The sequence below is a fragment of the Vombatus ursinus genome, unplaced genomic scaffold (assembly GCF_900497805.2).
Source record: "Vombatus ursinus unplaced genomic scaffold, bare-nosed wombat genome assembly UNPS02014810.1, whole genome shotgun sequence".
Classification (NCBI taxonomy): Eukaryota; Metazoa; Chordata; class Mammalia; order Diprotodontia; family Vombatidae; genus Vombatus; species Vombatus ursinus.
Genome location: NW_020954588.1, coordinates 24,704,716 through 24,716,738, shown reverse-complemented (window position 1 = coordinate 24,716,738; position 12,023 = coordinate 24,704,716). Strand labels below are relative to the sequence as shown.

General features: G+C 37.2%; 1 protein-coding gene across 3 annotated transcripts in view; it reads left to right on the top strand.

Annotated features, from left to right (window-relative positions):
• Positions 1–12,023, top strand: part of NAALADL2 (N-acetylated alpha-linked acidic dipeptidase like 2) — a 1,445,704-nt gene that overhangs the window by 958,268 nt on the left and 475,413 nt on the right. For all 3 annotated transcript variants that reach the window (XM_027875745.1, XM_027875744.1, XM_027875746.1), the window contains one exon: positions 7,086–7,236. In XM_027875745.1, the coding sequence (XP_027731546.1) occupies positions 7,086–7,236 (151 nt within the window). The remainder of the gene's footprint in view (positions 1–7,085; positions 7,237–12,023) is intronic.

The window sequence follows — 12,023 nt, the reverse complement described above, 5'->3', positions numbered from 1 at the left end:
GTTGCCTATGGTCATAGAGGTATTGTTTGTTTCAGTGGCAGGGGAATGATTCTCTGACACCAAATCTAGGCACCATGCTGTTAGATCTCTGAAGTAGCTTTTAACTTAGAGATTCTATGATCACCAATATTCAGATGAGGAAACCAAGTCACAGAAAGCTCAAGTTTACACATGGTGTTCGAAGCAGAGCTGGGTGTAGAACCCAAATGTTGTGATTCCCAAAGTCTCGTCCCTTCTGCTACAGCACACCCCTACTTATACTAATGGTCATTATATACATTTGTGCACAATGTTGATAGCCCACGAATATGTCTACTCTAACACCTTATTTATGACACTAGCAAAATGGTAGGACAGGAAACCTACATTAAACTGCTCTTCAGAAACATTCACGCTTCCTCAAAATGTCTGAGTAACCAAAGCTAATGGGCAGATCACACTTTAAGGGACAGAGCATTCTCATAAGCATTATTATATTTGAACCTCACAACAATGTGTGGGGCAGATAATTCAAATTGTATTATCCTCCTTCGATAGTTGAGAGAATTCATCCTTAGCAATGAGTGCCTCCTTGCCTAGGGTCAGACTTTTTACCATCCTATACTATTCTCCATCCCTACCCTATTCACTGTCTTCTCCTCATTTCTGCTAGGAGTTAACTCTCTTATTGATTTATTTCCGAAATATGCCCAAGTCTAGGAATTGAGATTTTGACTTGGCTGGACTAATAGGATTAAAAGACCAAGGACCTGAGGATGGAAAATTGAAGGAGCTTGAGGAGTCATTGGGTATCTGCACTTGAATGTCCAATAAGAGTGACTTACTCAGAACCTGAGGGGTAGCAACCTCCCCATGGCCACACAGGATACACACTGAAAGGGAAGACATGGAAAAAAAAACAAAAACATTTAACTCAATCCAAATAGAAATACTTATTTAGTCATTGAATGTTTTGGGGGTAAAAGAGTTCAATTCAGCAAACATATATAGAACATCTACTATGTACAAGGTATTGTGGTAGACCTTTTTTGAGAAGGATAAGATGCAAAAAGTATGTCTTCTCTTGCCTTGGGTCTTGGTTTTCTTTCCACTAGTGTGAAAAATAAATCCTGTGAAGTGGTTGCATGTATTCAAATCCATACCATATGAAGTCATAATTATGTAAAATATGGTCATTGGTTTCAGCCCAATGGAAATATACAGTGTGTATTTGACTACTGCCACCAACTCATTGGATTCGTTATTCACACCAATCCAGACCTACCAGTCTTTGTTGGTTTTTTTGTTTTAATATGTGTACATGTTATCTCTCAATAAAATGAAAGATTCTTGAGGTCACTCCTTGTATTGTTTTTATACTTGTTTTCTTAGCATCTAACATAATGCCTAAATAATAGGTTTAATAAAATGCTTGTTGATTGATTATATAGAACAGCCTTCATGGACTCTTCAAGTTTTGAGCAATCTATAGGCCATAAGCCCTCTCAAAGACTGGACAATTTCATTGCTGCACTGAATTTCCAGGTATGCTTCCAGTCTACTTTGTACGATAAAAAAGAGAAGAGAAAATAAAGGATTAAACTTTTGTTTTTAATCACTGACCAGGTTTTATTAATTATCCCTCTACCCAAAGAAAAAGAAAAGAGGTAAGATTTTAGCTTAAAAGATTAGGGCAGCTAGGTGGGATAGTCGATAGAGTGCAGAGTCTGGAGTCAAGAAGATCTGAGTTCAAATTTGGCCTTGGATTCAATTCAGCCTTCAATGCTCACTAGCTGTGTGGCCCTGGACAAGTCAGTTTTTTCATCTGTAAAATGGGCTGGAGAAGGAAATGGCAGTATCTTTTCCAAGAAAACCCTAAATGGGGACGGGAAGAGTTGGACTGGACTGAAATGACTGAACAACAATGAAATTATTGTTCTAGGATACAAATCATTAGCCTTACTCTGTCAATTAGGAGTTCAGGGGTCTTCTAAGTCTGACCATAACTAGCTATGTAACTTTGGGTAAGTCACAACCTTTCCTCATATGTACAATAAAGAGGTTGAATAGATGATCCCTAAGGTGTCTGTCCCATTCCTAATATTCTAGAATGCATTCAAAACCAAGAAATTTACAAAACTTCCTGTATACATATTAAGAGTTAAGAAATATTTTTGGTGATCTTCTTTCTACATATATTGCTACACAGCATAGCCATGTTCTCCAGAATGACTTTTTCTTCTTGGTCTTTATTATTTATTTATTTTAAATGCTGAGTGCTGATTCAACTGAGACTTTCTAAGTAACTTTTCAAAGACATCGTTTATTGTGACAATTTGAGAATACAGCAGAAATGTAAAAGATTTTGGGGCCATGCACTCATAACAGTGTAAGCATCTTTTTGTCCTTTACTAGAAGCAATTCAATTATTTTGTTTCTGAAATAAATTAAGTAAAGCTTATTGAGTTTGATCAGCCTTTGTTTCCAGGGAATTACAGTTCAATTTCATTTTTAATTAGAATTGAACATTGTGGATTTCTTAGCCCTGGTAAGCAAGATCTAGCAATAAAGTGTGCACTTAATTTGTATTAAGTTTCTGAAATCTAGTGGAGGGAATGAGCAATATGTCTGGTTAATATTTAAACATCTCACAATGTTCTGTTGTAGAAATTTCCATTTATTAAAGCTGCCCTACTCTAACAAATTGCTTCTCTTTCAAACAAACCTGCTATCACAACCTGAGCAAAATGTATACAATGGGAAGGGAAGAAGAAATAACAAAACACTTTGACTTCCATCTGATCCTCATTGTCATATTCAGAAGCTTCTCTAAATACCCTGAAAAGACAGGATGGGGGTTTAAATTTTATTGTGCTAATAGGAGCAGATGTATCCAAATGAGATAGCCTGTATCTATTTGGGGAATCACTAATCTTTTTATGGGGGAACATTAAATACACTTTCCACCTTGTTGAACCTTCATGAGAAGAAACTGTCAATCATAAAATCAGTTGTCTTAATATTTCCTCCTTTTTCAATTTTTCACTCCTTGCTCTGTTCTGTGTCTTGTTTGTACAATGTTCTGTAATGTTATTCATTAGACTGCAGGTTGTTTTGAGATGTGCAGCAAAGGTATCTTGTTTTCCATCATCTCTGTGCACTCGGGCATGAAGCGGGATGTGTCCTCTGCCTGCCATCCTGTCTTACTTAATATAGTACCTGGGGGGAGGGGTGGGGCAGGGGTCGGCCAGTGACTGCAGTATCCTCCTTGGCTAACACTTCAGCACAAGAAACTTCTGAACTATGCCCCTAGACATTCGGGATGGGAAATATAGCAGGTTGATTAGACATTTAATCCAGTGTTCAGAAATTGTCAGAATCAAAATGGATTTTTGCCACTTTTTTGTTAAGGTCATGTGACCTGGAGAATCAGAATTTTTTGAAATATAGACATAAGTGACTTCTCTCATCCCCTCGAGCTAAACATAGTTATTCCAGCTAGCCTGCTCTTCCCTGAGAAGAAAAGAAGATGATGGCATCTGATATTTGCGTGCCATTTCTCTTTCTGAAAGCAATTTCAAAGGACGAAAAGTGACCATCCCAATGTTTCCTGGTCACTTAAAGTGCACTCTGACTCTTCTTTGGAAAATGACGTGTGTTTTTTAATAACAAATCTAACTAGAAAAGGAATAACTTGTAAATGAAATACATAATGTCAAAATTATTGCCTGATAAACTAATGAATCTATGAGTATTTGTTAAGCACCTGATATGTGCCATTTACTGTTCCAGGGGCTAGGGATACAAAAACAAACTACAGTTTTTACACTCAAGGAATTTACATTCTGTCTGGAGAGATGATACATGTATAAGTAGATACAAAATACTAGATAATGGCAGCGGGTGGTGATGGTGACGAGACATCATCAGAGCCAATAGGAAAGGCTTCTCGCTGAGCTTTGATGGTAATTAGGGATTGGAAGAGACAGAATCGAGAAGGGCATGCATCATGAGTGTGGAGAAGAGCCGATGCAAAGACACCAGAGATGGAGAGTCATGTGGAAACAGCAGCAAGAAGACTATTTTATCTACTGAACATCTGCCACGTGCAAGATCTTTGAAGACCAAAGTTACAATTTATGTCCTTCAGTGTCTTGCATATGGCAGATGTTTAGTAGTTATTTGTTGAATTGAAAATGAATGAATGAAAATTAATGAGATGTGGACTCTGCACTTAGGGAGCTTACAATAGAGTAAAAATCAATCACCTGATAATAGAAAGACTAAATATAATAAGAATAAATGCAATTAAATTTAACATAGTTAGATACAAGGAGTTTGGGAGGGAAGGTCCTAGTAGTTGAAGGGACAAAGAAAGGCTTCATCTAGAAGGTGCTGGTTGAAATGCAACTTGGAGGCATCAAGGGATTGTGTGAGGTGCAAGTGAGGATTCCAGGCATGGCAAAGTGCAAAGATATAGCCAATTTGACTCTATAACAGTGTGGAAGAGAGAGAGTAATTCCCAATAAGAGTGCAAAAATAGTTTGGGGCCATGCTTTGAGGGACTTTAAGAACAGAACAGAATAGTTTATATTATTTCAGAGGCAATAGGAAGCCACTGGATTTTACTGAGTAAAAAAAAAAAGTGACTTGGTCAGATCCGTGCTGATGGAAAACATAATTGGTAACAGAATGGAGGATAGGTTGAAATGGAGAGATACTTGAATCAGGGACAAGAATTTAGAGGTTGTTTTGCATTTATCTAAGTGATGCGAGCCTAAACTAATGTACCTTTGTGAATAGAGGGAAGGGTCAGTTGTGAGAGATGTTATAAATGAAGAGAGAGAGAGAGAGAGAGAGAGTCAAGGATAATGAAAAAAAAGTGAAATAAAAATCAACCTAATGAGATGTGGACATAGAACATACAGATCCATCATTCTCTCGTTACCCCAGGAGCAGCCTTTGGGGCAACACTTTTTGCTACATTGGGATATGCTTCCTCACTATGAAACCTGAAGGTCAAGCACTGGCATTGAACAGTCAACATTTCAGACCATCACCCCTGGCTACCTCTGTGCCAAGTACTCATGCTAGTACTAGGGGCAGTCCAACTTTGCCCACATAGCAGTGAATGTCACTAATCAGTTGATAAAGAATCAGCTGATCCACCAAAGACACAACTGGATCCAGAGAAAGTGAGTCAGTGATAATTAGAGACCCCTCTTACACACACACACACACACACACACACACACACACACACACAGAGTTCTTGTTTTTCCTCCCATATATATATCCCCTTCTTTAATATGAATGAATTAATTTAGATTGAACGAATTAATCTTTGATGCAAAGATGTAGATTTTTTTCAGCTGAAATAGATTAGATATTTCACAAAAGATGAAGGAAAATAAGGTAAAATGGGTATTTTTCTTTCCTAGAGGAGTAGGCAGATTGTTTTAAAATTTAAAATTTTGATATTTTGTTATGCATGGGCATATAAACACCTCTGTAACAGGAATAGGGCATGGACCTGTGGTTTTATCAGCACAGGAAATTTCCTCTGACAATTTAGGTCAGAACTTCCTCTGAAATTTGTAGTCATAGAGAGCTGCCTAGAACTCCAAGACATTATGGAATTTTGTCCAGGGTCTCAAAGAAAGTATGTGACAGAGAAAGGACTTGAATCTGGCTCGTTCTAGCTTTGAAACTAGCTCTCTCTTCACTAGATTACATTACCTCTCATTGCCATGAAAATTCCATCTCCAATAGTGCACGCTAAAATTGCTGCAATTTTAACAAAAGCTCCTTGTGGAATCTTGGGATTGAGGAGGTGGTCCCCTGGGAGGTGAGCCACTGATTGTCCTAGCTCCGGCATCTCAATGCTTATAGCCCAGTCGTGAAGCATTTGCTATGAAAAATCCCTGTTTAAAGCAGACCCACAGGAGAGTCAAGAAGCACAGCCCAATCTGGTGCTACCTACCTTTGTAATAAGCAAATTAATGAAGTATCTAATGAAGCGTACAATGATTGCCAGAAATGAAGGATAAACTCAAAGAGCTTGCTTTTTCAAAACCCATGTTTTCCATGTGTGGGATCGATGAGAGTAAGGTACATTTCCCTTCATATGTTACAAAGTGCCTTCCTCAATGTTGCCTTGGGAGGGAGATAGTACACCTGTTGTTTTTCTCCCTGTAACAATGTTCTGGAAAGGAGGAAAAAGGCAGGTTGAGAGGAGTCTATGTAGAGAGAAGTTCTTTTTGTAAGTGGACAAGCAAGATGCATTAAAATTAATTTTATTCCATCATTTCTTCCATCATTCCTTCAATATGGTGCCTCTAAATGACTTGATACCTAACATGTATGGCAACTATGGGGCATAGCACTAGACTTGTAGTCTGGAAAACTTGGGTGTGAATCCTGCTTCAGAAACTGGTTCTTTTATCCCGGGCAAGTCACTTAACTTCTATTTGCCTCAGTTTCCTCATCTGTAAAATGAGAGAGTTGTACTCAGTGGCTTCTGAGGCTCTTTCCAGCTCTAAATGTGTGATTCTAGTTGAACTGACCAGGGCAGGGTCCACTTGGACAACTATTTCCATCTGGCTCAATACTAAATTTCTCTCTTATTGGATACCTTATTTCTGTACTGACCTCCTGGCCAAAATGTACAGGTGTGATCTGGATTTGGAACTGGTTGAAAGATGGGAGCAGCTAGGTTGCACAATGGTTAGAGTGCCAGGCTTTGAGTCAGGAAGACTCATCTACCTGAGTTCAAATCCAGCCTCAGACACTTACCAGCTAGGTGATCCTGGGCAAGTCACTTAACCCTGTTTGTGTCAGTTGCCTCATCTGTAAAATGAGCTGGAGAAGGAAATGGCAAACCACTCTATTATCTCTGCCAAGAAAACTCCAAAGTATGGACTATGGGTTTGAGGTCCCTTAATTAAAACGTTTGTAAGTTTCCTTCCATTTCTAACATCCTGTGAGCCTATAATTCTATTAAAAATTATGAATATAGTCCTTTTTACATCTCGCTTACCTTTAACCCTTTTAGAGATGTTCTAAGTGTCACATTTTTGCATTGTTGTTCTCATCTTCCTCATTAGCTTTCGCTGCTGGAAAAAGCTGGGTTTGGAGGCGTTCTTCTTTATGTTGATCCTTGCGATTTACCAAAGACTACCAACCTTAGCCACGGCCCCTTCATGGTTTCACTGAATCCTGGAGGAGATCCTTCGACACCTGGTTATCCCAGTATTGGTGAGTTTAGCCTTCTTTCCAAATACTGATGTGTTTTAGAAATTACAGAAATTCTATGTTGTTTGACCAAATGAAATGATTTTGACTAAAGACAACAATGATTGCTAATAACCAGAGGTCTTGGCTGGTAAAATTCTAAGGGAAAAGTTTCTTAAGAAAACTATTCAATTTGCTCTTCATTTAGTTAATATTTTCATCACATGAGGAATATTTTGCCCGTAGCAAGTCTCACAGTGTTTTTATGCAATAGAGGAAAGTGTCTCTGTCATTAAATCTTAGTGAAGTGGGCGAGTTTCTTCATTTTAGCTGATGTTACATTAATGGAGTTGAATTCGTGGTGTGTTACGCCAGAGAAATTCTGAGTCAGGAAAACAAGAATTGTATGATGTATGCATGCCAATTCAGTGGAGAGTTAGGAGTCTTGGTCCACCTAACACAGAAGCATTATCTTTCATACTATATGTAGAAATACATATAATTGCTTCTAGAATCTTGAACCTTGGACCAGGGCTCATCTTCAAATTATTAGCTCACGTCATTATTTTCCTCAGTCAGGTTTGTCAGCTGTTTCCCATTAGGTTACAATGGTGAGGTCACCATTGTACAGAATCTTAACAGTATTGGTTCAGAGACTGAATTTTATCAAGTTTGATTAAGTCTTTGGGAATGGATTAATGCTAACGATACTCAACTGGGATGGGTTTATAAGCCAGAATACTATTTAATTAATTTACAACGGAAGCTGCACCATGCCTGAGAACTGAGAAATATTGTCTGTGCATGGTATAATCCACTCTATAACCAAATGCTAAATATAGCAATTGATTTTTATGAATATAAAGCTAGAGTCTTTTGATCTCTGTCTCTCGACTAACTATAATCTTTTTTGTTTGTTTGACATCCTGGAGTGTTCTTCTTGGTAGTTCATACTGTAGTGAAATATGTCAGACTATGAGGTTTAATATTCCCGGTGTTACAATTCAGTGGGTCTTTGGCTTGTTTATCTACTGTCTATTCAACATCACTTCTGGACCCAAACATACTGAAAATAATGAAGAATAACCCTGTCATTTGTGACAAGGCTTCACTAGGTATCCTTGGTCCAGTTACTTGGACAAATGTCTAAAGACTCACTCAAATTGGCGCTAAATCAACTGAGACAATTCTGAACTGTAGCATGACAAGAAGAGTGGAAAATATAAATATTTGCTTGTTTTCCTCAGTGGAGTCTTAAATAGCTGAAACATGGAATGCCTTGGCAGTCAATTGGAAAAGAATTGGCCTTTTTCTTAGTGCCTCACTGGTCCCAATCAGTTTTGCTTCCAAGTTTCCAAAGAGAAGAACAGTATTTAGCGTTATTTACAGAACTATTTAAAGAATGCTTCTTTGTTAAACAATATCTCAAGAAATCATTTGTTCATCATAAATTGTATGCGTTGGTGGATTTATGGTTTCACTGATGTGTGACTACTTCCTCCCTAGTACACGTTGTTACTCCATCAGACATCTTCTCTGTGAATCTATCTCGTAACTTCCCAAAAAACCTCTAGAGAGAATCTGTCTGCTATATTGGAAGTCATTCACTAACTCTTTTAATATCTTGGTGGTGCAATAGATTCAGTTTGTCCTTCAGTTTTAACTCAGTTTTCCCCCATGACTGACTCATTTAATAGATTAAAATGAATTAAGTTAATTTGGATATTTATAATAGTCAAAATGACTTAATCACTCAAAGTCATTCTTAATACAATATTGCTGTTACTGTATACAATGTTATCTTGGTTCTGCTCATTTTGCTCTTCATTATTCCATTCAAGTCTTTCCATGTTTTTCAAAAATCATTGAGCTCATCATTTTTTATAGCGTAGTAATATTCTATCACATTCATATACCACAACTTATTCATTCATTCACCAATTGAAGGCATCCCTGAAATTTCCAGTTCTTGGCCACCACAAAGAGAGCTCCTATAAACATTTTAGAACATATAGGTTCTTTTCCTTTTTTCCTAGTCATCTTTTGAACTAGACCTAATAGTGGTATTGCTGGGTCATAAAGGGCATATGAAGAAAGGCACTATCTGCATCCAGAGAAAGAACTGATAAATAGAAGTATTTATAGAACAACTTTATACACACACACACACACACACACACACACACACACACACATGCACACACACCTATTTGTGTCTAATGGTAGTCATCTCTGGGATGTGGAGTAAGGAAAGAAAATTTTAAAAATTATATGATAATTTTATTATATATATAGTACCTCTTCTGTTTTGGTTAAAAAAAAACATTGGTTTCAGTCATGTAAAGTTTCCCATTTAATATGTGGAGATTTATTTACTGATTTATTTAACATTGTATAATTGTTGTCACTACTTTCCTTCAAGTTTCCTCTTGTGATCTTTCCTGGATCCCCCTTACTATCAATGCCTCTCTTACTCCCAAACCTACCTCTTCTCTGCTTTATATGTATTTTGTATATGAGTACACGTTGTCTTCTTTGACAACATGGAAGCTCCTTATGGGTATTTTTGTTTTTCTGTCCCCAGTGCCTAGCATATAAATTTAGCTTAATAAATGTTTGTTGACTGATTGGATAATAACTTGTAAAAAGCATCCTTATGATTATTGATCAACAGTAATTTGGTGCTGTTGTATATACTTTTATGTCTTATGAGCTACATTTGACTCAGTACTTAACCCAAAGATTGTTTCAGTTTTCCATGTACTATGTCAGCCATAACAGTTCGGATACTTTCCAGTGCCTGCTCTAAGAATTTCCAAACCTACAATAAACTGCATGCAAATCCAAGAGTCCTTATATCCTACATAATTTTCCTTCAAAATAATTTATCAATACAAGGTCACCAACATGATATGGTATACTCAGATATTAAGAAAATTCAGGCAGTTTAATTTCTTTACACAATGGTAGCTGTTTGAGGTGGCATTTGGTGAATGTTATCACACATGATGGTGATCAAAGTTTACTGTAGGTTTTATTTTAAATTTTTATCAAATCTTTATTGATAATAATGAAGAGTTAAAGCATAAAAATATAACATCTTCATCTCCCTCTATATCTCTGCATTCAATGTGATTTTTTTCTGTGTGATACAGATATCCTTTAATATGTTGATGGAGTTATGATGTCATCAATGCAGTTACCCCCATCAGTGGTTTACAGCAGAGGTGTCAAACTTGGCTCAGGCCAAGTACCTACACACTGAACCCAATGGAAATATAATTGGGAAATGTTTAGCAAAATAGATAAAAATGCAGTACAAAATAATGTTCATTTGTAGTTTTCTTCAATCAATATGTGAACCACAAAGATCTTTTCTATTTGAGTTTGACGCTGCTGGTGTAGACCACATGCCATCCACGCATGTTCATCTCTTGTTGTTGTCCATATCCTTCCCTAGATCCTTCATGGAGGTTTGGGGAGGGGCTCCACCAAATGTGTGGGAAGCCTTCTTCTATGTCTTCTGATTTTGTGTAGATACAGTGAAGTCACATATGTTGTATTGTCCGTCACTTATCTTTTGCTTTCCCTCCATGACCAGCCTACCTTCTTTTTCCATCAGATGTCTCATGACATCCTTGGTGCCTTTCCTGTTTAACTCTGCATTGGTTATGTATAACATCTTCATTGTAAGAACTGTGTTCCTCTCTGATGCTCTTTCTATAACTCTCAACTTTAAATTTTCTGGAAATACCGGTCATTTCATGATTTTTAGCCACACCACATCACAAGAAGAATATTGTTAAAAACATGAGCATTTCTTTCATTTATCTAGAGGTTAGTTTATGGAATAAAACAAGGACATGTAACTAAAAATCTATTAACTACAACTTGCTATTCCTTTTAAATGTATAATAAAATTATCATGTAAATGTCTTTTTTTTTTTTTAATTTTCTTCCCTTCCCCCCCCCATCCTAGCGATGACTACCATTAGGGTTAGTCTAGGGTAGAAGTAGTCTTGCTAGGGCAAGATTTGAAGTCAGATCTTCCTGGTTTCAAGGTCAGCTCCCTATCTACTACACCACAGTGTCAAATACACAGCTGATGGCCCACGTGTGGCCCACAATACTCTGCATGTGGCCTTCATAGGTTAAAATTAATTGAGAAATAGTTCATAAAATAAATAAAAAGACAATAAAACACAGATAATACTACATTTTAAAATTAAGTCAATATGTGGCTTGTAGGGATCCTTATGTATAAATTAGTGGTCCCTTTTTCTGTTTGAGTTTGACCCCACTGCAATACATGACACAGATTCTCTAAGCCTGAAAGATTTACTGTAAATAGAAATAAACAGTTTTTATAAACAAAGCTATTAGTCTCTTCTACTATGTGCCTATATATGAATTATATCTTGGTCTTAGACTCAGGAAGACCTGGGCTGGATTCTTGCCTCTGATACTTCTTAGCCGTATGACCCTGGGCAAGTCATGTTTCTCAGTCTGTAAAAGGATTGTGATGACTTTAGCACCAAATGCACAGGGTTGCTGTGAGGCACCAATGATATAATATAATATAAAGCAGTTTGCAGACTTTAAAATCCCATATCTATTGGTTGGCCAGTCAGTCAACAAGGATTTATTAAGTGCCTGCCATGTGCCACAGTGCTAAGCCCTGGGGATACAAAGAGACCAAAAACAATTCCCCCTGCTCTGACTAGTGGGAGGACTACACACAAACAACTACTTACATAGAAACAAGACATATACAGGAGAAACTGGAGATAATCTCCAATTTAGAAGAAACA